Source organism: Camelus bactrianus, chromosome 13 (genome assembly GCF_048773025.1).
Source record: "Camelus bactrianus isolate YW-2024 breed Bactrian camel chromosome 13, ASM4877302v1, whole genome shotgun sequence".
Lineage (NCBI taxonomy): Eukaryota > Metazoa > Chordata > Mammalia > Artiodactyla > Camelidae > Camelus > Camelus bactrianus.
The window spans coordinates 62,933,632-62,954,868 of NC_133551.1; the positions used below are offsets into that span (position 1 = coordinate 62,933,632).

A 21,237-nucleotide genomic window follows, 5' to 3' on the forward strand; every position below is an offset into this window, starting at 1 on the left:
TACAGGTCCCTGGATATCACAGCCTATTACATCCTAAAGCCAGGTCCCTTAGGAGCCTGCTCTCCTGCTAGAGGCCTCAGCCTGCTGTGCTGTGACTGGGGCCAGCCAGACCCTCCCCAGGGGCAGAGATCTCTGATCATGTCCACCCTCACCAGAGTCGAGGCCCCTTCAACTCAACTTTCTCTGAGGCCAGGCGAGAAGGGGAAAATCATTTCCTAAATGTTCATCCCCGTGGATTTCCTATTATTCCTGTAGATACAGTTCTACAAGGCAGGACCGCTTGGGTGAGCAGGTCAGATCCTCACTGTCCCAAACCAAAGGCCCATTCATGATTTTCCCCCCATCTCTAGCACAGTAGAAAGAGTCACTGAAATTTCAGATCCATTTTTTTTTCCTAATGTTTTGCAGGTCCTAGACCCCAAAGGTTTGATGTGGGAGTGTCTCACCCAGCGGCCTCTGTAGGAGGAAAGCGATCCCCAAGCCCACCACCCAGCATGGCCAACCTACTTCAGTGTGGGGCACAAGGAGGGGCAGCAGACACCCTCTGTCTGCTCCGGCCAGAACAAAGCCAAGCAGTCTAGCTTCTCCTCTGCCACAAGGAACATTCTGGAATATATTTTCTGCTTCTTCACCTGCTCCAGTTGTTTCCCTTGGGTGAATCTCTAAAAATGGAATACTTGGAGCAAAAGTTATTGTGGGTTGCAGGCTTCTGATACATAGAGCCAGATTGCTCTCTGATAAGGCTGTACATCATGGATTATTTTTGCCTTTTCTGCCTCTCGGCTCCCTAATAAAGCATTGAAGAGCCTTGGGGTGAGTCAGCCACCAGACCAGATAAACAAGCCGGCCTGTCACCACTGCTGCTTTCTGCAACTAAGAAGGGAACTCCCTTGGATCCTGCCCAGGACCTGGAATTCCGAAGCACACCGGCCAGGCACCTTTGTACCCAGCTCCCCACTGCTCGGGTCCCACCTTCCCCTCCTTTCCCCGCCCCGTGCCTGGGTGGAGCCAGCTGCCAAGGCGCCAAAGCTTCCCAGTCCTCCCTCTGTGCTCAGCCCAGACTGGAGGCCAAAAGAGGGCTCTGTGCCCAGCCCCGATGAGGACCCTACTGACCATCCTGGCTGCGGGATCCCTGGTCGGTAAGTCCCTGTCGCCTGGTGGTCAGAACGCCCCCTGACCCCAGGAGCCTATGATCAGAATCACCTCCCCAGGAACCCCATCCAGCCCCAGCACTACCAGTTTCAGTTTCTTCTCTGCTGGTCCAAACTGGGTGCCGGGTTTCCCTGGTGAAGTAGATGCCAGCTCAGGTTGCTGGGGAGCACAAGGGGGTCCCTCAGACCCTGGGTTCTTCCAGAGACTAAACTGAACCTGAAGACTGGGGGATGCAGCCACCTGTCTGAGAGTGCTGGGAACCCCCACCCCAGTGGATGGAGAATTAGCCTAAGGGAGATGGACATCCTTTGACCATTCAGATCATTCTGGTAGAAGTAGTACCTCTGTCCCTCTGCTTCTGGCTGGCACTGTCCTGACGTAGGGAGGCGAGGGAGCGTCAAGATGGCAAAGCTTGGTTCTAGCCATTGCCTGGAAGAGACCTTCCAGTCCTTTGTGCTAGATTTGAAAGAGCACTTTCCCAGAATGGCCAGGTCTGTTGCATCAGTAGGTCTTAAAACACCAGCGCTCTTTTGAAAATGGGACTAAAGGACATATTGAATTGAATATGTCCTTTTCAAATTGAATAAAGTGGGCTTTTTTGATGTGTCATTATGGAGAACTTTCAGACTGATGTTTGAAGTCCTAGATTGTCTCTCTGCTCCCTGAGATGTTTAATAAAAATCAGGGGACTTTCTTAGGAAGTGAAAGCAGAGTCCTGACGACAGAAGGAGGAGGGCTGCAAGGCCCCTTCTAGCTCAAGTGCAGGATGAAGGCCATAAAGGGCCAGAGCTTCCCAGCCCCATCTGTGGCTGTGCCCTGTGATGCTGCCTGCATCCTCAGCACTTCCAGCTGCCGCCCGGGCCCTCGGTCTGTCCTCCCCCTGGCCTCAAACAGGGCAGCCCCAGCACCCTGGACTCATGATGAGCCAGGGAGACTTGATGCATTCCCCCAGGAGATCCCAAGATATGGCCCTTTGGACCCTCCACCCACTCTAGTTGGAAGTCTTAGAGGCTGTCAGCCCCTTACAATGGGGCCCCGGGGTAACCAGCCCTTAGGAGATTGTTAAGAGTGGGTAGGGTCACTCTGGAGACGCAGGTCCCTTCACTCCTAGCATTCTTAGGCTGATTCCAGAGCATGTTGAATTGTTTTTGTTTGTTTGTCCTTAGCTTCCCAACTGGGTGACATAAAATTGTTTTTCCAAGCAAATGCGAAAACTTCCTTTGATCAGGCGTACCAGTCTGTCAGTCTGTAGATAATACACGTCTCCCCAGGATTTCACAATGTAGACTTTCACCCAGGAAGTGCAGAAACCACGCAGTCTGAAGAATTGGTGATGAATTTGAGGAGGAAGAGGCAGGAGCAGGCAAGAGGAGAGGGAAGATCTCGTTAGCCCTCGACACCCTCTAAAAGAGGGGGGCCAGCCAAGGTCCACCTACTCCACATCAAGAAGCCAACTTCAGTTCCCTCCTGAAAAGTGGTGCCAAACTCTGCCCAACCTGGGCCTTTTATCTCCCAAGCATGTGCCAGCCTCAGCCACCAGGCTCCTCCAAACCCATGTAGGCCACCCAGGACACTGACCCCCCCCCCAGCAACCTTCCCACTGCAGACCCTAACCAAGTCCACCCCCAGATCACCCTGGCCCATCTCAAATCCCACCCTCTCTCTGGCCTTACCTGAACCTCACCACCTCACCCAAAGCCACCATTCAGTTCTGACCTCAAGGAGATTTCTTCCCTCAACTTAAGGCCAGCCCTGAATCCAGGCCCCCTCCCTCCAGAACAGACCCCAGTTCTGCCCAGACTCAGATCCAAACAAGATATCAGCCACACTTTGGGGCTGGGCAGTGAGAACCCCCTAGTCCCCTTGGCCTCATTCTGGAGGCTCCAGGAAGCCTGGAGCACAAAGATTTCTGCAGCTACAGGGCCTGACCAACCCAGATTCAAAGAGGAACATGGCCTTAGATTTAGCCAGTGGATGCACAGCGGGGCCAGGCTGTCCTAATACTGATGGGGATACTTCCCCAGCCCCACAGATGCCTCCGAAGCCCATGGACCCTTCTTGCAGAAATACTATATGTGGACTCGGAGTGGAAGACTCAATAGCTGTCCACTCCCTCACACTCTGGACCTGCTGGTGGTCACGGTCACACTGGGGTGGAGTGGAGGCAACACACACATCACATCAAAAATGCCTGTACACACAAGGCCTCAAGGTCTTGACTGGGTCTGCACCTGTTGATTTCCCACCCTAGCCAGCCAGGCCCTCTGAGCACGTTCAGGGCCAGCTGCCAGCTCTGGCCGCCTGCACTCTCTTCCTTCCCACAGACCAAGCTTGGAGGCCTGAGAAAAGAGATTTACAGTGAAAATTGCTTCAGGGGCAGTGGCCCCTCCTGGGTCCTCTTCCTGGGGCTCTGGCCTTTGCTGCCCCTTCCTTGCTCCATTGTATCCACCCCCTGAGCAGTCTAGCACTGTGATGACTATTGCAGGCTGCCTCTCTGAGCCTCGGTTTTTCTCATCCATAAAATGGGGGTAACGATAGTAGCTGCATCATCAGGTTGTCAGGAGAATTGAATGACGAGACTGAGCCCAATGCCTGGCACTTGCTGTGCATGTCGCAGTATCAGCTGCTGCTGTTGTCATTACTGCTTATCTTTAGGTCAGTCCAATTATTCTCATTTTAGAGATGAAGAAATTGAAGTTCTAGTTGTTTAAACAGCCTCCCCAGATATGGTCGGGCTGCCCATATGTGGTCTCAGTCAGCATCCTCTCTGTATAAAAGCCATGTGGCTGCAGAAGTTGCCTTTGCCCTCCTCCGAAGGCGTGTGGTGGGTGAGCAGGGGTCGGTTTGATCAGCAGAGAGGCAGGAATTCACAATCATCTTCTCCACCCTTGTCTGAAATTACTGACTCTGGGCAAGTTACTTCTTAGACATTCAATGTTTAGTTGACTATCTAAAGTATTTCGATGGTGAGGACACTCACTTCAGGTGGGTTTGAGAAATAAATGAGAAAACAACAGCAAGTGTTGGCAAGGATGTGGAATAATCGCACCACTCGAGTGTTGTTGGAGGGAATGCGAAATGGTGCAGCCTCTTTGGAAAACAATGTGGCACACAGTTAGGCAGCTCTCAAAAAGTTGAACATCGAATCACCATAGGACCCAGCAATCCCACTGCTGTATACCCCAGAGAACTGAAAACACACGTCCACTTAAAAACTTGTACACAAATGTTCACAGCAGTGTTATACAAGGGGACAGGGATAAACTGGTAGTTCAGGATTTGCAGATACACACTACTATATATAAAATAGATCAACAAAAAGGTCCTACTGTATAGCACAGGGAAATATGTTCATTACCTTGTAATAGCCTATAATGAAAAAGAATATGAAAAGGAATATATATATATATATACATATAAAACTGAATCACTATACTGTACACCAGAAATTAATACAACATTGTAAGTTGACTATACCTCAATAAAAAAAATAGCCAAAAAGTGGAAACAACCTAAATGTCCATCAGCTGAGGATAGGATGAACAAAATGTGGCCTATCCACACAACGGAATATTATTCAGCCATAAGAAGGAAATAAGCACTAATTCATGCTACAATATGGATGAGCTTTGAGAACATTACCCTAAGTGAAAGAAGCCGGACACAAAAGGCCATATATTGCATGACTCCATGTATAGGAAATGTCCAAATAGGCAAATCCATAGACTCAGAAAGCAGAGTATTGGTGGCCTGGGGCTGGGAGGAGGGGATGGATAGGGATGAGGAGCGACTGCTAATGGATACAAGGATTTTTGGGGGGGTGATGAAAACATTCTGGAACTAGATAGTGGTAATAGTTGCACAACTTGGTGAATATACTGGGAAACCACTGAATTGTTTGCTTTAAAGTGGTGAATGTTATGCACTGTGAATCATAGCTCAATAAAAAGGGGAAACAGAAATGAAGGGGAGTGGCGCTGGTCATTTAGCGCAGTCTCGGTGCGTGGGTGCTGCCTCTCGCGCCCTCAGTGGACAGCTCGTTAGAGGCCTGGGGCAGAGGGCAGGGGGTCTCTGTGTCCATCTGCTCACCCTGCCCCCACATCCTACAGCTCACAACACTGAGGACACCTCTAATCTCCTTCAGCACGTGAAATTCCAGTCCAGCAACTTTGAGAACATCCTGACGTGGGACAGCAGGCTGGAGAGCTCCCCAGACACCGTCTACAGCGTCCAGTATAAGACGTAGGCTTCCTGGCAACATGACCTCTTTTGACTCTGCTCTGAAACCAAAAACGATCCCTCTTCTTCCCTATTTCCCCACACCCCCCCTCTATCCAGGCGGGTGTTACACGGCAGCCCTCCCCAGATAAAGCTGAGCTCCTTTATGTTTCTTTTGCAGAGGGAGGTTAAAGTAGTGGTTACAAGTGTGGACTCTGGGGTCAGACTGCGCAGGCTTGCGTTCAGGCTCTCACCTTATAACCCTGGGCAGTTGGGTAACCTCACCAAGCCTCAGTGTCCCCATCCATGACGTAAAGGCAGCCACAGTACCTTCTTCATAGGGTTGTTAGGTGGGTTCAAGACAATAATCATTGGCAGTTGTGCCTGGCAATGAGTCGGCTCCCAATGGTTGTTTTATTATTCTGGTGAGACTAGGCCAACAAAAAGCCGAGCCCACCCCCCACTCCGTTCCTGCTCTCCCTTCCCAAGCAGGGGAGGAGGGTAGCAGGTGCTCAGGTGTCTGCAAACCTGGGTTCTGTTCCTGGTCCTGCCCCTTCATCCTGTGGCAAGCCACTTGCCCTCTCCAAGCCCCAGTTCCCTCATGTGTAAATGTGGCTAACAGTGCCCAGAACGCGGACTCAGACTGGGTTCAAATCCTGGCTCCCCACTTGTGTGCTTCAAACACCTGGGCAAATTTTACTTCTTTAAGCCTCAGCTCCCTTACTTGAAAAGGAGAGAGAGTAACGCATGAACCTCACGGCATTGTTGTAAGACTAACAGATCACCCGCGTAAAGGGCCAGGGACACGTGCTAAGTAAATATTAGATAACGTTATCACTGTTAATAAACCACAGGCCTGGTGCCAAGCCTGTTCATTAAAGGTGTGCTCCGGCCCCTCCCTTGTCTGCAGCTACGGAGAGGGAGAGTGGCTGGTGAAGGAGGGCTGCCAACGGATCACCAGGAAATCCTGCAACCTGACCATGGAGACAGGCAACCTCACGGAGTTCTACTACGCCCAGGTCACGGCCATCGACGGGGAAGGCCAGTCAGCCACCAAGATGACCGACCGGTTCAACTCACTGCAGCACAGTGAGTGGGAGCCCCCTGGTGCCCGGGACAAGGGGCAGGAGAAGGATGGCCTCTTCCCCTCCAGAGTGAGTGGAGGGTCCAGAAGGGCTCAGCCTCCCAGGGGCAGTTAGGGAGGTGGCTTTTAGGGAAGGTACCCCGACTAGACAGCATCTCCAGCGCAGTTGTTCATCTTTCTCTGTCTCCACCCCGACCTCCCTATTCAGACCACCTTCATCTCGCCTCTTGACTACAACCATGGCCTCCTAACTCGGTCCCCCTACTCTTCCCTCGACTCTTCCTCAATCCTCAGTCTTGGTCTCCGCTTCAACATCATTTCCTGAGCAAGCATCCCTACTCCCAGCCCCAACAACCCCTTTTCACGAGGTCACTGCCTCTTGTTCTCCATCACAATAAACCATTCACTGTCTTCAGAGCTCAGATGCCAATCTGCAATTACTGTGTTTGCTTGCATATGTATCATCTGCCTGCCCCACTGAAACATAAGCTCCGTGAAGATGTGTGAGAGCTTGGAATCCACTGTATTCCCAGCCCCTTAGCATAGCGCCAGGCACATGGGAGATGCTCAATATGTATGATGAAGGAAAAAAATGAATGTATGGATGCATGCATGCATGCATGCATGAGTTACCAAACTCCCCACACAAGTTAAAGCAGGTGATGATGTGCACTGACTGACTTAACCGCCACATGGTTTTTTAAGAAAATAAAAAATAAAATTAAGCAAATTATTTTATATTTTTCCTTGGCTTGTTCAGTTAATGGATGTTTATTGTACAAAATTTGGAAAACATAGAAATACACAAAGAAAAATAAAATAGGCCCCAATAACTTGAACACTTAAACATAACCACAGTTACTAGAGCTTTTACAAAAAAGTATCTACTCTTCTGTAATCTGGTTGGTTGCTTGCTTTTCATGTAATAGGATCATGAACATTTGCTAATGTCATTAAATATTTTTCTACAACATGATGTTTCACGGCTGCAAAAATAATCCATTCTATGGAGGACTCTAACCTCCCTAATTCCCTTCTTGAGGACATTTAACTCAGTTTTCCAATTTTATAAACAGCACTGAAGCAAACATTCTTCTAGTCAGATGCTTTTAATCTTGGAGGTCAATTGACCCTTGAGGGCTTTTTATAAATTAGCTTCAGGGAGAATGAGGCTCCTGAATCCCTGAAATTGAGTGCGAGATTTTTGTATATGTACATTTTGGGGGGAAAGAGCCAGAGCATTCATCAAATTCCCAAAGGGGTCTAGAAACCAGTAAAGGTCATGTGGTTATTTAGAAAATTCCATCTTGAGAGAGACCGAAGTCTGAGGCCTGGCCTTTGAGGCTGAATCAATAATATTGGGCACTGCAAACATTATTCAGGATATGTAGTTGAGCCATCAGTCCCCAAAGCTGTCATTGCCGGTAGACTAGGGGTTAGGGTGCTCCCAGAAGACTCTAGGTGGGGATGCGTGGATGCTGGGGCAAGGGTGTGATCAACCTGGGGGGCCAGGGCCCCTCTCCCTGGGCCCTTCCCACTCATCCTTGGTAACTCCTTTGCCAGCCTTACACCCTACACCAGTTGCGTGCAGAATTTTTCTCTTCTCACCTGTTTGTCTGGCTGGTGCCTTTAGAAGCATAAGCTGGGTTTGGGGTAGGAAGGGAGGGAAAGCAGTCATTTCCCTTGGGCCAAGGCAGCCTCTCAGCCACTTCTGGCTGATTCCAACTTTTTCATTTCTTTTTTCTCTTCCTTCTCCCAGCTATCATCAAACCACCCGATGTGACCTGTATCCCCAAGGTGAGATCCATCCAGATGATTGTCCATCCCACCTACACGCCCATCCATGCAAAGAATGGCCACCGGCTAACCCTGGAGGACATCTTCCAGGACCTCTTCTACCGCTTAGAGCTGCACATCAACGACACCTACCAAATGGTAAATAAATGGTAAATATATCTGCCACCATGGTCCTTCCCTGACTCAGAAACCCACTTTCCTCTCTGCATTGCATTAAGTAGAAGGAGATGTGCTATATAAATCAGCCTCCCTCTTGTAGAGTCACATATACAATAACATGCTAAAGCTCTGTCAAGTCCTGCAAAGCCAAGACTCAGTTTCAATATGTTTAATACAACTTCTCTCACATTTACTTGATCAGACAATTCCTTTTATTTTGCATTATATATATATATATATATATATATATATATATATATTTATTTTTCCCCCTCTCTTGGCTGTTGCCTTCTAACATCCTGGGGAAAATTTTCTGTTAACATCCTCAGGTGTCCACTTTGGAAAATGCTGGAACCAATTTCTACTGTTGTAACTCTTTTTGCTGGTTCTTCACTTTTTGTAGGAACTGGATACCGGTAGTGTCTTAAGATCAGTAATGAAAGGTGGAAGGCAAGGACGTAAATTGTAAAATGATCTACAAGTTGCTTCTTTTTTGTATTCAGAAAATAGAGTGTTCCCCGCCCCGCCCCCCAGCATGTGCCACTGATCCATTGTTCCATTGAATTCCTGCATTCAAGGGGCTTATAATCTAATGGATGGGGAGAGAGTTAAAACAAGAATTCAAACAGCTATAGGCAGAGGAAAATAAGGGTATTGTGTGGGACAGAGCAGAGCCAGGAGGGGAGAGAGATGTCAGTTCAGAGGTTTCTGGAAAGACCTCTAAGAACAGAACTTCCTGGTGCCAATACCAATTCCTGGGTGTGTCAGGGGATATATACTCATATGTCATTTAATCTTCACCACAACCCTATGAGGTAGGTGTTATTATCTCCATTTTCTGAATGAGAAAACAGAGGCTCAGAGAGTTTAAGTCACTTGCTCAAGATTGTTCAGCAAGTAATGGCATAATCAAGATTCAAATCCAGCTCTGCTCCAAGCCCAGATTCCCCACCCCCACCCCATGTCCCCACACTGGCCTACACTGCCCCACTGTGATCAGAGAGAGAATATTGTTGGAAAGCACAAAACTGCCTATTTGGGCTGGAGCACAGGGACATACAGAACAGTTTCTCAAAATACAGTCCCAAACCAACAGCAGCAAAATCTCTTGCAGCATTTGTTTAAAATGCAGGTTCTGGGGCCCCCCTTATAATCTGCTTCATCAAATTCTAGAGTTGCATCTTTAGGATCTGAATTTTAGTGAGCAGCCCAGTGCTTCTTACCCACCCTGAAGTTTGAGAAATACTGGTGGAGAGGAGCAATGGGAGATGAACCCTAGAAGACAGGCTGGGGCCATGCTCTAGAGGTTTGGATGGTGGCTGGAGGAATCTTTATTTATTTCAGTGGTCACGGTGGGGTGGGGGGAGCAATTAGAGATTACTGAGCCGGGAGAGACCTAATCACAGCTAATTTTTGGTAAATATTTGGGGCTTTACTGAATATTTTATTGTTATTGGTTTACAATTTAATTCAATTGATGGTCAGAGAACATACTCTGTATGATTTCAGTCCTTTTAAATTTATGGAGACCTGTTTATGGCCCAGCATATGGCCTCTCCTGGTGAATGTTCCATGTGCACTTGAAAAGAATATGTATTTTGCAGGTGTTTGGTGGAGTGCTCTATAAATATCAATTAGATAAAGGTGGCTAATAGTGCTACTCAGATCTCCTATGTCTTTCCTGATTCGAGGGAGGTCGATTGTTCTTTTAATTGATCAGAGTGTTACAATCTCCAGCTTTGACTATGGCTTTGTTTTCCCTTTTAATTCTGTGCATATTTGAAACTCTATTATCAGACAAATACACATACACCTTTATGGCTGTTACAGCCTCCTGGTGAATTGACCCTTTTATGGTTATGAAATGTCCCTTTTTATCTCTAGTAATACTCTTTTTATTGAACTCTACCTTATCTGATGTTAATATAGTGACCCCAGCCTTCTTATACTTAGAATTTTCATGGTGTATCTTTTTACACCCATTTATTTTTCAACCTATCTATGCCTTTATATTTGAAGTATATCTTGCAGACAGCATTCTGACAATCTTTCCCTTTTTAAAAAATGGAGATATAATTCACATACCACAAAATTCACCCCTTTAAAGTGTAGAATTCAGTGGTTTTCAGTATAGTCAAAAATTGTCCAACCATCACCACTAATTCTGTCTTTCTATTGATCTCATTTCAAGTTCTCTGACTCTTCCAACATCTCCAACCTGTTGGTAAGACATTCAGTGACATTTTTTATTTTAGATATTGTATTTTTCTGTTCTAAAGTCTCTAATTTTTATACTTTCTATATGCTACTAAGAATTCCTAGTCATTCATTCATTCTAAGCACATTTTCCTTCACTTCCTTGAGCAGAGTTATCCTAACCACTTTAAAATCATTATCTTTTAATTCAAAAATTTTAGTCATCTTGGGGTAGGTTACCATTGACTGTCTTTTCTCCTGAATATGGGTTACATTTTCTCTTTATATGTCTAAAAATTTTGGAATGCATCCTGGACACTGTGAACGATATGTTGAAAGGACTCTGGACTCTGTTCTATTCCTCCAAAGGGTATTGATTTTGTGTATGTGTGTGTGTTTGTTTGTCTTAGTAGGCGGTTAACTTGACTGAGCTTCAGAGTTCAAAATCTCAGTTCAGTAAAGTTCAGTTGAAACTTTTCCTGGGCTGCTGGGAGTCTACCCCATTCATGCAGCCTTTAGGCACCAGCCAGGAATTTATGCAGAATTCAAGCCTCCCTCTCTATAAACCTCTCTTACCTGTGGTTTCTACCCTACTTTCCAACTTTTATAATTGCCCTGTGTCTGTCTTCGGATTACTCAAACCAGTAAGATTACAGGGTTTTTATCTAGTTCTTAGCCACCCCACGTGGTATAAATAGGGGCCTGCCTTCAGGCTAAAAGACTTTTAAAAAGAGGGAGAAATTCATTCAGTGCCATTCCTTTCCTCCCTTCTCCAGTATCTGCCTGCTTTTTACTTACTTTCCGATGCTTGTAGGTGATTTTTATTTTGACCAGAGTTGATAGTTGTTATTTTAAGGAAGTTTGGTCCAACAGAAGCTATAAATTTCTGGGAGCAGAGAGCAGGGAGATCACTGTGGAAATGAAAGCAATCAAGGTGAGAAGTCAGAGGGCAATTGCAATGGTATAGGCTGGAAATGATAAGGGCCTGAACCAGGATGGAGGCAGTAAAAAATTGAGGAAAGGAGGGTCTTGGGGCCTTGACAACCCTACTGGAGTTGTATCACCTGATATTTATTGGGTGTAATTTCAACCACATGAGTGTCACAAAACAATAAGTTGTTAAATCCATTTATGCACATCTTCACTCCCTTCAAAAGAAAAACTACCAAATAATCCTAAACCTTAGCCTCTGTGTGCCTAGAAAAGAGAAGGCATTGCTGAAACACAAAGAACCAAAGAAGAAAATTCTTAGCTTTCGAACTCCCAAGAATACAGCTCCTGGATCTTTAAAGAAAAGTTTATGGATTCTTTCAGGGCAATTAGATACATGAGGTATGAAACAGAGTTTGTCAAAAATGGCTTTAAGTTTTGGGCCTTGGATATTAAAACAAGAAAGATATTTTTAACAGAATTAGGGGATCAAATGCAGGTGCGAGTTTGGGGTTAGGCATGGGCAGGACCCAGAGGTTGGAGATCAGAATGGTTGGACATGTTGAGTTAGAGATGCCCACAGACTGCTGTCTAGCAGGGATCTGGCAGTGTGCATCAGAAACCCCATAGCTCTTACTGAGATCAGTTTGGGAGTTATCACATTGGTGATCACAGGGGTCAGGGGTCCAGAAAAGATCACTAAGTGAGAAAATAGTGGAGAGAGAAGGAAAAAAAAGTGGATAAAGAGCGAATCTTGCAGAACAACAACACTAAGGGCCTGAAACCAATTACAGCAATCAGAGAGGTAGGAGGAGAACCAGAATGATGGAATGAGGCAGCCAAGAGGGGAGTTCAAGGTCAAAGAGTTTAGTGACATACAGGAGGGCAAGACCTGACAAGCAGCTCCAGCAGACAGATCAGCAGAAGCAAAGGAGCAAGGGCTTATTTCAGAAGCAAAGTGTTTGCAGGAGCGACAGTCATTCCACATTGCCAAGTGGGCTGTAGGGAGAAATGAGTGAACAAGGGATCATGGACCAGGCTTTTATCCTTTAGTATGAGCCGGGCCATCAAAGGATATTGAGTACAGGAGCATTGTAAGTGTATTAATCTTTTAGAAAGATCACTGTGGCACTAGGACAAATATGGAAGTGGACAGGAACAAAACCAGAGACAGGTGAATAGTAAGGAGGCCACTGCAAGAGTCCAAATTGAAGATATTGAGGCCCAGTTAGGGTAGACACAATGAGGACTCAAGACAAGGATAGATATTCAAAGGGTTTTTGATATTTGATAAAGAAGAAGGAGGCAGAAGATAACTAGAAGAAGGAAGAATAGTGGTGGTGATGGTGATATCATGATGGTGGTAGTGGTGGTGGTGGTGGTGTTGATTTCGTGATGGTGGTAGTGATGGTGGTGGTGATGGTGGTGATGGTGATATCGTGATGGCGGTAGTGATGGTGATGATGATGATGGTGGTGGTAGTGATGGTGGTGGTAATGGTGGTGGTGATGGTGGTGGTGGCGGTGATGGTGGTAGTAATGGTGGTGGTGATGGTGATAGTGGTAGTGATGGTGGTGGTGATGGTGATATCGTGATGGTGGTATTGATGGTGGTGGTGGTGGTGGTGGTAGTGATGGTGGTGATGGTGGTGGTGATGGTGGTGGTGGTGGTGCTGATGCTGGTGCAGCTAGTATTTATAGAGTGCTTACTATGTACCAGACACTGTTCCAAGGGAAAGTACATGAAGCTTGCAACTAACTGGATTTGGGGAGAAAGCAGAAGGTAGAGGAATGGGAATGGAGCACTGCAGACTGATCTACCGGTTTATGGTTTGGGCAGCTGGTGGGATTGTTTTATTAAGTGCAGTAACCTAGCCAGAGGTGTAAGCGGGCTCACTTGGGCTCCATATGGAGGTTGGTGTATAAGAGACGTTACTCTGGGTTCTCTGTCAAATTCAGCACCTCGGAGGGAAGCAGAGAGAATTTGAGTTCTTTGGCCTGACCCCTGACACAGAGTACCTTGGGACCATTATGATTTTGGTTCCAACCTGGTCCAAGGAGAGTGCCCCCTACATGTGCCGAGTGAAGACGCTGCCAGGTAAGTTCAGCTGAATCCAGAGGGTGGTTGGGACTCCTGAATTCAAACCTCACTGTGCTTTCCTCCCTGTAACCATGGTGAGGCTTGGCAGTGTCCTAAACAACTACAGAAGGGTTATTAGTGTATTATTAGAGTCAATCTTTGTTTATCCATAAACGAGTTAGCTGGTGGGTTATTATAACAAATGTTTGACTCCACCCTCCAGCGTATGTCTGAATTTCCTCTCTCCAGCAAGTTGTGTGTGTACCTTGGCAAAGCAAATTCACCTTAATATTAACTCAAGTGAGATATCCTGGGAAATAATCTGCAGATGGGTGAACGGAGAAGATAAAAAGATCCCTCAATACCTTCCAGAGTCAAATAAAAATTACAGTGATTATAATAGCATTTCTCCGGTGCCAACCGGGGACCAAGGCAATAGGAAACACAGTCCTCATGAGCAATCAATGAAGCATCTCCATTCCACTGTAGAAACTGAGGTTCAGAGTGATTAAGTAACTTTCCCAAGATAGCGCAGGTGAGGAGAGAGAGAACTAGGCCGAGTTCCGGAGAACATGTTCTCATCACTGCGCTACTATAGAAACAGTTGTGAGTCATTGGCTCAGTGAGATGGTGTCCCATGCTCCCTTCCTCCAGCACTTTGAAACTCGACTCTCATCATAAGCATCATGATATTTTTACTAGTGTTTATTTTCACAGAGATAGAAATGTTCTAATGCTCAAAGCTGCAAATTTAGAGGATGAAAATGATAGCATTGGATTGGATGGATTTGGGGAAACAGTCTCCAACTTAGTCATCATGTTTAGGTTGGTGATGTCAGTAGGTGATTTCTCTTCTGAGGAATAGAGGCGAGGCGGTTGCTGGAGGCTGGGCCCGAGGATATAACTGCAGCTTGGTAGAATCCTCATTGGGTAGGTTTCAGTCCTCAGCTTTGTTTGGAAACTCAACTCGCCAGTTTCCTCAAGAGCCCACAAGAGACTGATTTCTCCACCCGAGTCCCAGCGCATGTGTTTCCATGGGAAGCTCTGCCTGGTGGAGCGGCCAGCACTGGCCACTTGTATGGGGCATGCCCTTCCCGGGGAAATGGCCACATGCAAAGACCAGAATAGAACTTGGCAAGAGTAGAGCTAGAAAAAGGAAACCAGCTCTACAGGCACTGGGCTGGGAGTGCATATGTGATCTGTGACCCTCTCCCCTGACCATGCTAGATAGAGCTCATCCATTCCTGCCCCCCCCAAACTTATTGCTTATTGACAATGTGCAGACCACTCCACTCGTATCATGCTGTTGGCTTGTCCTTACCTGATCTAGCCCAAGATATGATACCATTTTTTTCTAAGATTAGCTATTTTTATATAAATCATATTTCTTGGTGGCTATTTCTTGGTGACACATAGAAAACGCCATATCCTTTATAATCAAGTATATTAATGACAATTCCTTTCATTTTTAAGTACCTGTTCTATTGTCAAACACTATGTTAAAGGCTTTACATATATTATCCCATTGAATCTTTATAACAATAAGATGCAAGTTGGGTAACATAATTCCCATTTTATAGAGGAGGAACTCTGGCTCAGAGAGGTTAAGCAACTTGCCGGTGACCACACAGCTAGTCAGTGAACCTGAAGCCTGGGCTCTAACCACCACTTTGCAATTGTGTTTACAGCCCATCCCTTATTCCTCTCACTTCCACCTCAGAATGAAATGTCCTGCCCTTGACCCTGTATCCTGGGGTCTGTCTTATCCCCAGAGCCCAGAATCCCTCCTTTATCTGCCTCGTGGTGGAGCATCTTCCTAGCATCTTGACACTGGAAAGGGCTCTAGGGGTCACCTCACCCCATATCCTAATTTTACTGATGAGGCATCATTGTGTAGTGGCTGTGAGGATGAGCTTTGGCATTGTATACGTTAATTCTGGCTTCTCCACTGAGTAGCTGTGTGACCTTGTTCAATTCAATTAACCTCTCTGAGACTCAGCTTCATTATCTGTAAGAAGGGCCCTGGCCCTCTGTTTGGTGGAATGGGATGACATTGGTAGAGTACCCCATGCAGTGCGGGGCATATAGTAAGAGTTCAGTCATTCCTGATGATTGAATAAATGGTAGACCAAAGAGAGTCATGCAGAAGAGAGAAGGGTCAGCATATCAGTGGCTGAGCCAGACCTCTAATACCCCACATTCCAGTTTGTTTCTATTATTTCTTCCTGCTTTACCATGAGTGAAATGGCAGGAAAATATTCCAAGTTCTTGTCCTGTCCTGGAACAGGGAGCAGTGGTTTTTCCAGTGACATTAGGCATGTCATGTAGAGACATTTGGGTCGTGTCTTCTCCCTGGAACAGCGATGGGAGTATCATGTGACAGGGGACAGGGTATCCCTAAAGTGGGAAGCCCACCCAGGGAGGCCTGAGCCACAAGGGCTGGGGGAGGAGCAAGGAGTGAGCTAGGAGCAAAGGCGCCAGCGATTCCCAGGGTTTATGGCCATTGCCAAGGTCATTGGCAACTGGTGATCAACTCCCCAAGCTGAAGCCATACAGGGGCCAGGAATAGAAGGAGGGTGACTTTGAGAGTTAAGACCCTTGGGTAAAACAAATCGCCAGTTTCAACAAAAACTCCAGCTACCTCTTCCTTCCCAAGCCCCTGGCCAGTCCCACTTGGGTCGGCAACAGGAAGCGTGTCATGCCAAGAACTGGCTGCATCTACTCACCCCAGAGATGCAGGACCATAGGGAGGAGGCTCGGCACTGAAGCCCTGAGCCATCCTCTCCTTCCCTTTTAGAAAGTGTAGCCCCTCCCCAGGCTCCCTCCTGAGTGAGGTCTTCCGGATACCCAGCTCACACCTGGGTAGAGAGGTAGTGAGGACGGGCCCCTCCCACTGTCCCATCTGCCTCCCATTTGCCTCTTTCCCCTGCCCCCACCAGGAAGGCAGAACTGTCCTTAGACCCAGGCAAGGGTGGTCCTTGTCTGAGCCCCGCATTTTAGAAGGCCCCATCTGGCCCTGCTCTGGCCATGGCCCTCCCCACAAGATGAATAGTCCTTAGGTCCAAGTGGGCAGATCCCCCTGAGAACCTGTGACCCTGAATTTCCCTGTACAAATGGCCAGAGCCCACGTCCAGCCTAGGCAGAGCTCTTCCTTGGGTCTTTCCCAAGGGAAGACACTGGATGTGCATGAGGCCTTGGCATTGTGGGCTGGAGCCAGGCTGAGTGAGGGGCTGTGGCGGGCTCTCCCTGCACCTCCACATCTCAGCACAGTACCCCAAGGAGTCCAAGAGTCAAAATTCAAACCTGGCCTCTCAGGCTGTTATGAAAGGTATGTTTGTCAAGGTGGGAGCATTTGCCTAACAATGTGAAAGCATGGTTTAGAAATTCTGCATATTTAGAGACATGGTGTGTGGCCCTCCATCTGTGTCCTCATCCCTGCCAGCACAGTGTTGGGGGTGGGAGAGGCCTTCCGGAGCCTGGCCCGAGAGGCAGGGGAGGGAGAGGCCGGAGTTCGCAGCAGCCTCACCCCTTCTGTTCTGGCCTCCTGCTCACCCAGATCGGACGTGGACCTACTCCTTCTCCGGCGCCTTCCTGTTCTCCATGGGCTTCCTGGTCGCAGGGCTCTGCTACCTGAGCTACAGATACGTCACCAAGCCGCCACCGCCTCCCAGCTCTCTGGTGAGCAGGCGCCCTGGGGCAGGAGGAGAGGTCAAGGGGAGGACACGGGCCCAGGGGAGGACCCCGGCTCTTCTTTCTCCCCTCCAAACTAAAGACCTGGCCAGCAGGTCAGGGTGTACTGGAGACAGGTGACCAGGAGGAGTAGGCATGGAATAGAAATCCCATGTGGCTTGAAAGCATCCAGGCCAGGCAGGTGACCGGGACCCGAGAGAGCCGGCCACTGCCAGGGACCAAGGAGAGGTGGGTACCGCGGAGAGCCTAGGGGCACACACCCCGTCCAAACGGGCAGCCCGGGTACTGCCACCTGGAAACGCAGGCCCAGTGTTGCCGCATCTTCACAAGCAAAGTCAGGATTTCAGATTGTAATTTGAAATCTCCCACTTTCCAAATCTTGGCAACTAATTTGTAAAAATTAGGCCCTAGCAAACTATACAAGTCCCCACAGCCTGAGTTCAGCCACCAGCGCTGCATCTTGGCCACAGCTGCAGAGCCCAGAGGCCCGGGGCTCCAGGAGCCGGCTCATGCCCCTTGCCCCTCCAAGAGCATTGTGCTCACTGTCAAAGCCCAAAGAGCCATTTCCTGTAAAACTCTCTGGGCCTCCCCCTGTCCCCCATTCATCCCCACCATGCCCCCTACATTAGGCCCTTAGGGACCCAGGAGCTGAAAAGCACTTGAACCACCACCTTGAAGGCACCCCCCTCCAATGCAACCCCAAATCTGAGTCAACTAGTTTCTGAGTATCCACCGCCTAGAGAGTCCACAGCCCAAATCTCTCTCCCCAGATAACCCAGACTTTAGAAGTGGCTCTCGGCTAACAGGCTGGGAGCTCCGACCCTTCACGGAGTCCCCAGCACTTAGCAAAATCTTTGGGAAGCAATGGGGATGTAGGGCTTATACATCTTGGAAAAACCCCCAGATGGTCTACCGCTTCCCCTCTGCTCCCCTCCCCGCCGTGGAGGACTGAGGCACTGCCGGGAGCTTAGAATGTGCTCTAATGGGTGGGCTGTTCCCCCTACACAGGATGTCCAGCGTGTACTCACCTTCCAGCCTCTGCGGTTCATCCAGGAGCACGTCCTGATCCCTGTCTTTGACCTCGGCGGCCCCAGCAGTCTGGCCCAGCCTGTCCGGTACTCCCAAGTCAAGGTCTCTGGGCCCAGGGAGTCCCCAGGAGCCCCACCACAGCCCAGCCTATCTGAGATCACCTACCTCGGGCAGCCGGACCTCTCCAGCCTCCAGCCCGCCAGAGGGCAAGCTCATCAGACTGTCCCCCCACTGTCCTATGCCCCACAGGCAGCCTCTGAGGGCAAGCCCCCATGCTATGCACCTCAGGTATCCTCTGAAGTTCAGCCCCCGCTCTACACTCCACAGGCCATTTCTGAGGTCCAGCCTCCTTCCTACACCCCTCAGGATGCTCCAGACAGTTGGCCCACTTCCTACGGGATATGCCTGCAAGGCTCTGGTAGCGACTCCCCACCTGTGACATTCTCCAGTCCCAAACAGCTCAGAACCAAAGGTCAGCCCCAGAAAGAGGCACTAGCTGGAAGCTGCATCTCCGGTGGCCTTTCTCTGCAGCAGGTAACCTCCTTGGCTCTGGAGGACCCTGAAGAAGCAAAACCCTTCCACCAGCATCTGGGGGTTCACATGGACAGAGTACCTGACTCTAACGTCATACACAGAGGGGAGCCAGGGACACCCAGGTACCTAAAGGGCCAGCTACCCCTCCTCTCCTCTGTCCAGATCGAGGGCCACCCCGTGTCCCTCCCATTGCACACTCCTTCCCCACCATGTTCCCCTACTAATGAGAGTCCAAGGCCCTGGGGCCTGCTGGAGTCCCTTGTGTGTCCCAGTGATGAGGGTCCAGTGTCGGAGACTGAGGTCAAGAGCCCAGGCCCTCAGGCCCCAGACCTGGAGCCGCCCACGGAGCTGGACTCTCTTTTCAGAGGCCTGGCCCTGACTGTGCAGTGGGAGTCCTGAACGGAGAACTGGGCAGGCCTGGGGCTTCCTCTTGCCGCCACCCGCCTCCATCCTCAGCCACCCCTCCCACACTCTGCTGCCCATCCCCAGGCACGTGCCCTTGAGGAACCAGCAGAAGGAGGACCCTGGGGCCCTGCTGTGGCCAAGCTCCCATGGCAGCAAAAGGGCATGAGAAGAACGCCAGCCAGAGGGGATACTGAAGTGTATCTTGTGCACATGAGTTTGTGCAAATAAGCGTGTGCACACCAAGCCCTGCAGGGCAGGATGGGACAGTCAGAGGGCAGGAGTTAATGCAGGGAGACTTCCCAGGGATCCAGGGCCCCAGCTCCTACTATGCTGGACACAGAGCTCTCCAGGGGCCCACCTATCTGCACTCCATTCCTGGCTAGTTTCATCATCTAATTCAGCAGAATGAGGTCTCTGCCTCCTCGGTGATTCCCCGAAGAGGAAGAAAGGAGCCTGGGAAAGGATGCCTCATAGCAGATGGGGCAGAACCAGAACAACCTGCATGTCTGCCAAGACCAGGGGCAGCAGAATGGCAAGACTGCAGGGTGGGGTGCAGCCTGTGGCTCATCCCAACCCAGGCTACTGCCTAACATGGCACCATGTCAGCTTCATTCCCTGGCTGAGGCTTTACCCCACATAAAGCGCAGGTCCACCAGCGAGGGAGAACACATGACCCTTTACTGTTGGCAGGAGTTTCAGGCTCTATCCTGGGAGCAGGGTTTGAAAGAAATACGGGGCCATGTGGAGCCTGAAGGAGACACAATTATAAACTGTACTTACTTCACAGCTTTGGAAGCTCAGCCCTGGGTTCAGCCCATATGGGTTGAAATTCCAACCTTACTACTTACCAGCTGTGTGACTTCAAGCAGATGAATCCCTGCTCAAAACCTCAGTTTCCTCATCTGTGTAATGGAGGTAACACCTACCTCACGGATGGTGAGGATGAAATTAAATCATGTCTATAAAGTATTTAATAGTGCTGGCACCTGGGCAGAGCCCAATAAACAGTAGCTATTTCCTGTTGTGATTTTTTTTTTTTAAATCTGATGGTACAGGAATGACCCACTCCCTCAACTCAGGTTGGTTTTGGATCATTTTCCCATGGGCTCAGATTATCCTGATTTCCTCAGGATTGCTCCAGACCAAGCCGGAGGGATGCGACTGTCTAGGAGGGGGCGAGGGAAGGGCCTTCTGGAAATAGGGACCAGAAACAAATGGAATCTTCTCCCTGAGCTTATAGGTGGAAGCTGTTTGGGGCAGGTGGTGGCACTGTCGGAGGACTTGCTTTGCACGAAGCCCCCCAGGCCCGCCTCCCCAACAGCCCACCAGAGGCAGCACCGGGCTCCCCTGCCCTCCTGCCCTGTGTCTGCTCTGACATTAAGGCAGGGCCCTTGTCTGTGCGTTCAGCGTGTGCTGTCACATTCTTTGCAACGTTTGCCTCTCATGTGACCTCAGGGATGAGGGAACCGAGGCCCAGAGAAGAGAAGGGACTGCCCCATGGGCCTCCACCAAGGCTCTGACACAGGTGGAGCTCAAACCTAGCACTTTTTCTCCTCACCAAGGTAAGGAAATTTCCATACCAGTTTGGGTTCTCAAAAGATGAGATTCTTGGCGGCATAAGGAGGGGAGGACCCCAGTGGGGTCCTTGGGGGCCAGGCACCCCCATCACCCTCCTGCCCCAAAGCCCTGTCTGAACATTTCTGAGAAACAGGGTCACAGTCCAGTGGCCTCAGTGTGCCCCTTTCCGCAGTGTGCAATGTCCCCCTTCTCTGTGCCTAGTATGTCTGCCCCTCTCTTCCTAACCCCTCCCCTCCCTGCGACACAGCACCAGGTAGTGCTGTCCTTATCTGCTTGTAATTAATATTTAACATCGCTTCAGGGTCACTGACTTAGACCCAACACGTCCTTAGAGGAAGGGTGGGCCGCCCTCCTGAGCACCTGGGGGCCCATTTTCCTCCCAGCAG

The 21,237-nt window shown here is 49.1% G+C and overlaps 1 protein-coding gene across 2 annotated transcripts; it reads left to right on the plus strand.

Annotated features, from left to right (window-relative positions):
• The first annotated feature begins 855 nt into the window (after nt 1-855).
• IL22RA1 (interleukin 22 receptor subunit alpha 1) lies at nt 856-20,290 on the plus strand. Of its 2 annotated transcripts, none has more exons than XM_074377169.1 (7): nt 856-1,139; nt 5,297-5,394; nt 6,281-6,459; nt 8,214-8,389; nt 13,495-13,633; nt 17,172-17,293; nt 18,314-20,290. In XM_074377169.1, the coding sequence occupies exons 3-7, from the start codon at nt 6,351-6,353 to the stop codon at nt 19,265-19,267; spliced, it is 1,500 nt and encodes a 499-aa protein (XP_074233270.1). In that variant the 5' UTR covers nt 856-1,139; nt 5,297-5,394; nt 6,281-6,350; the 3' UTR covers nt 19,268-20,290. The 2 variants fall into 2 exon arrangements, with proteins under 2 accessions (XP_074233270.1, XP_010955648.1); XM_010957346.3 differs by having other exon boundaries at nt 867-1,139; nt 5,262-5,394.
• The last annotated feature ends 947 nt before the right edge of the window (nt 20,291-21,237 follow it).

Coding starts and splice junctions, on each gene's coding strand:
- IL22RA1 (XM_010957346.3), top strand. CDS start 1,097: ATGAGGACCCTACTGACCATCCTGGCTGCGGGATCCCTGGTCG. Junction 1,140..5,261: donor GGCTGCGGGATCCCTGGTCG/GTAAGTCCCTGT, acceptor CACATCCTACAG/CTCACAACACTGAGGACACC. Junction 8,390..13,494: donor TCAACGACACCTACCAAATG/GTAAATAAATGG, acceptor TGTCAAATTCAG/CACCTCGGAGGGAAGCAGAG.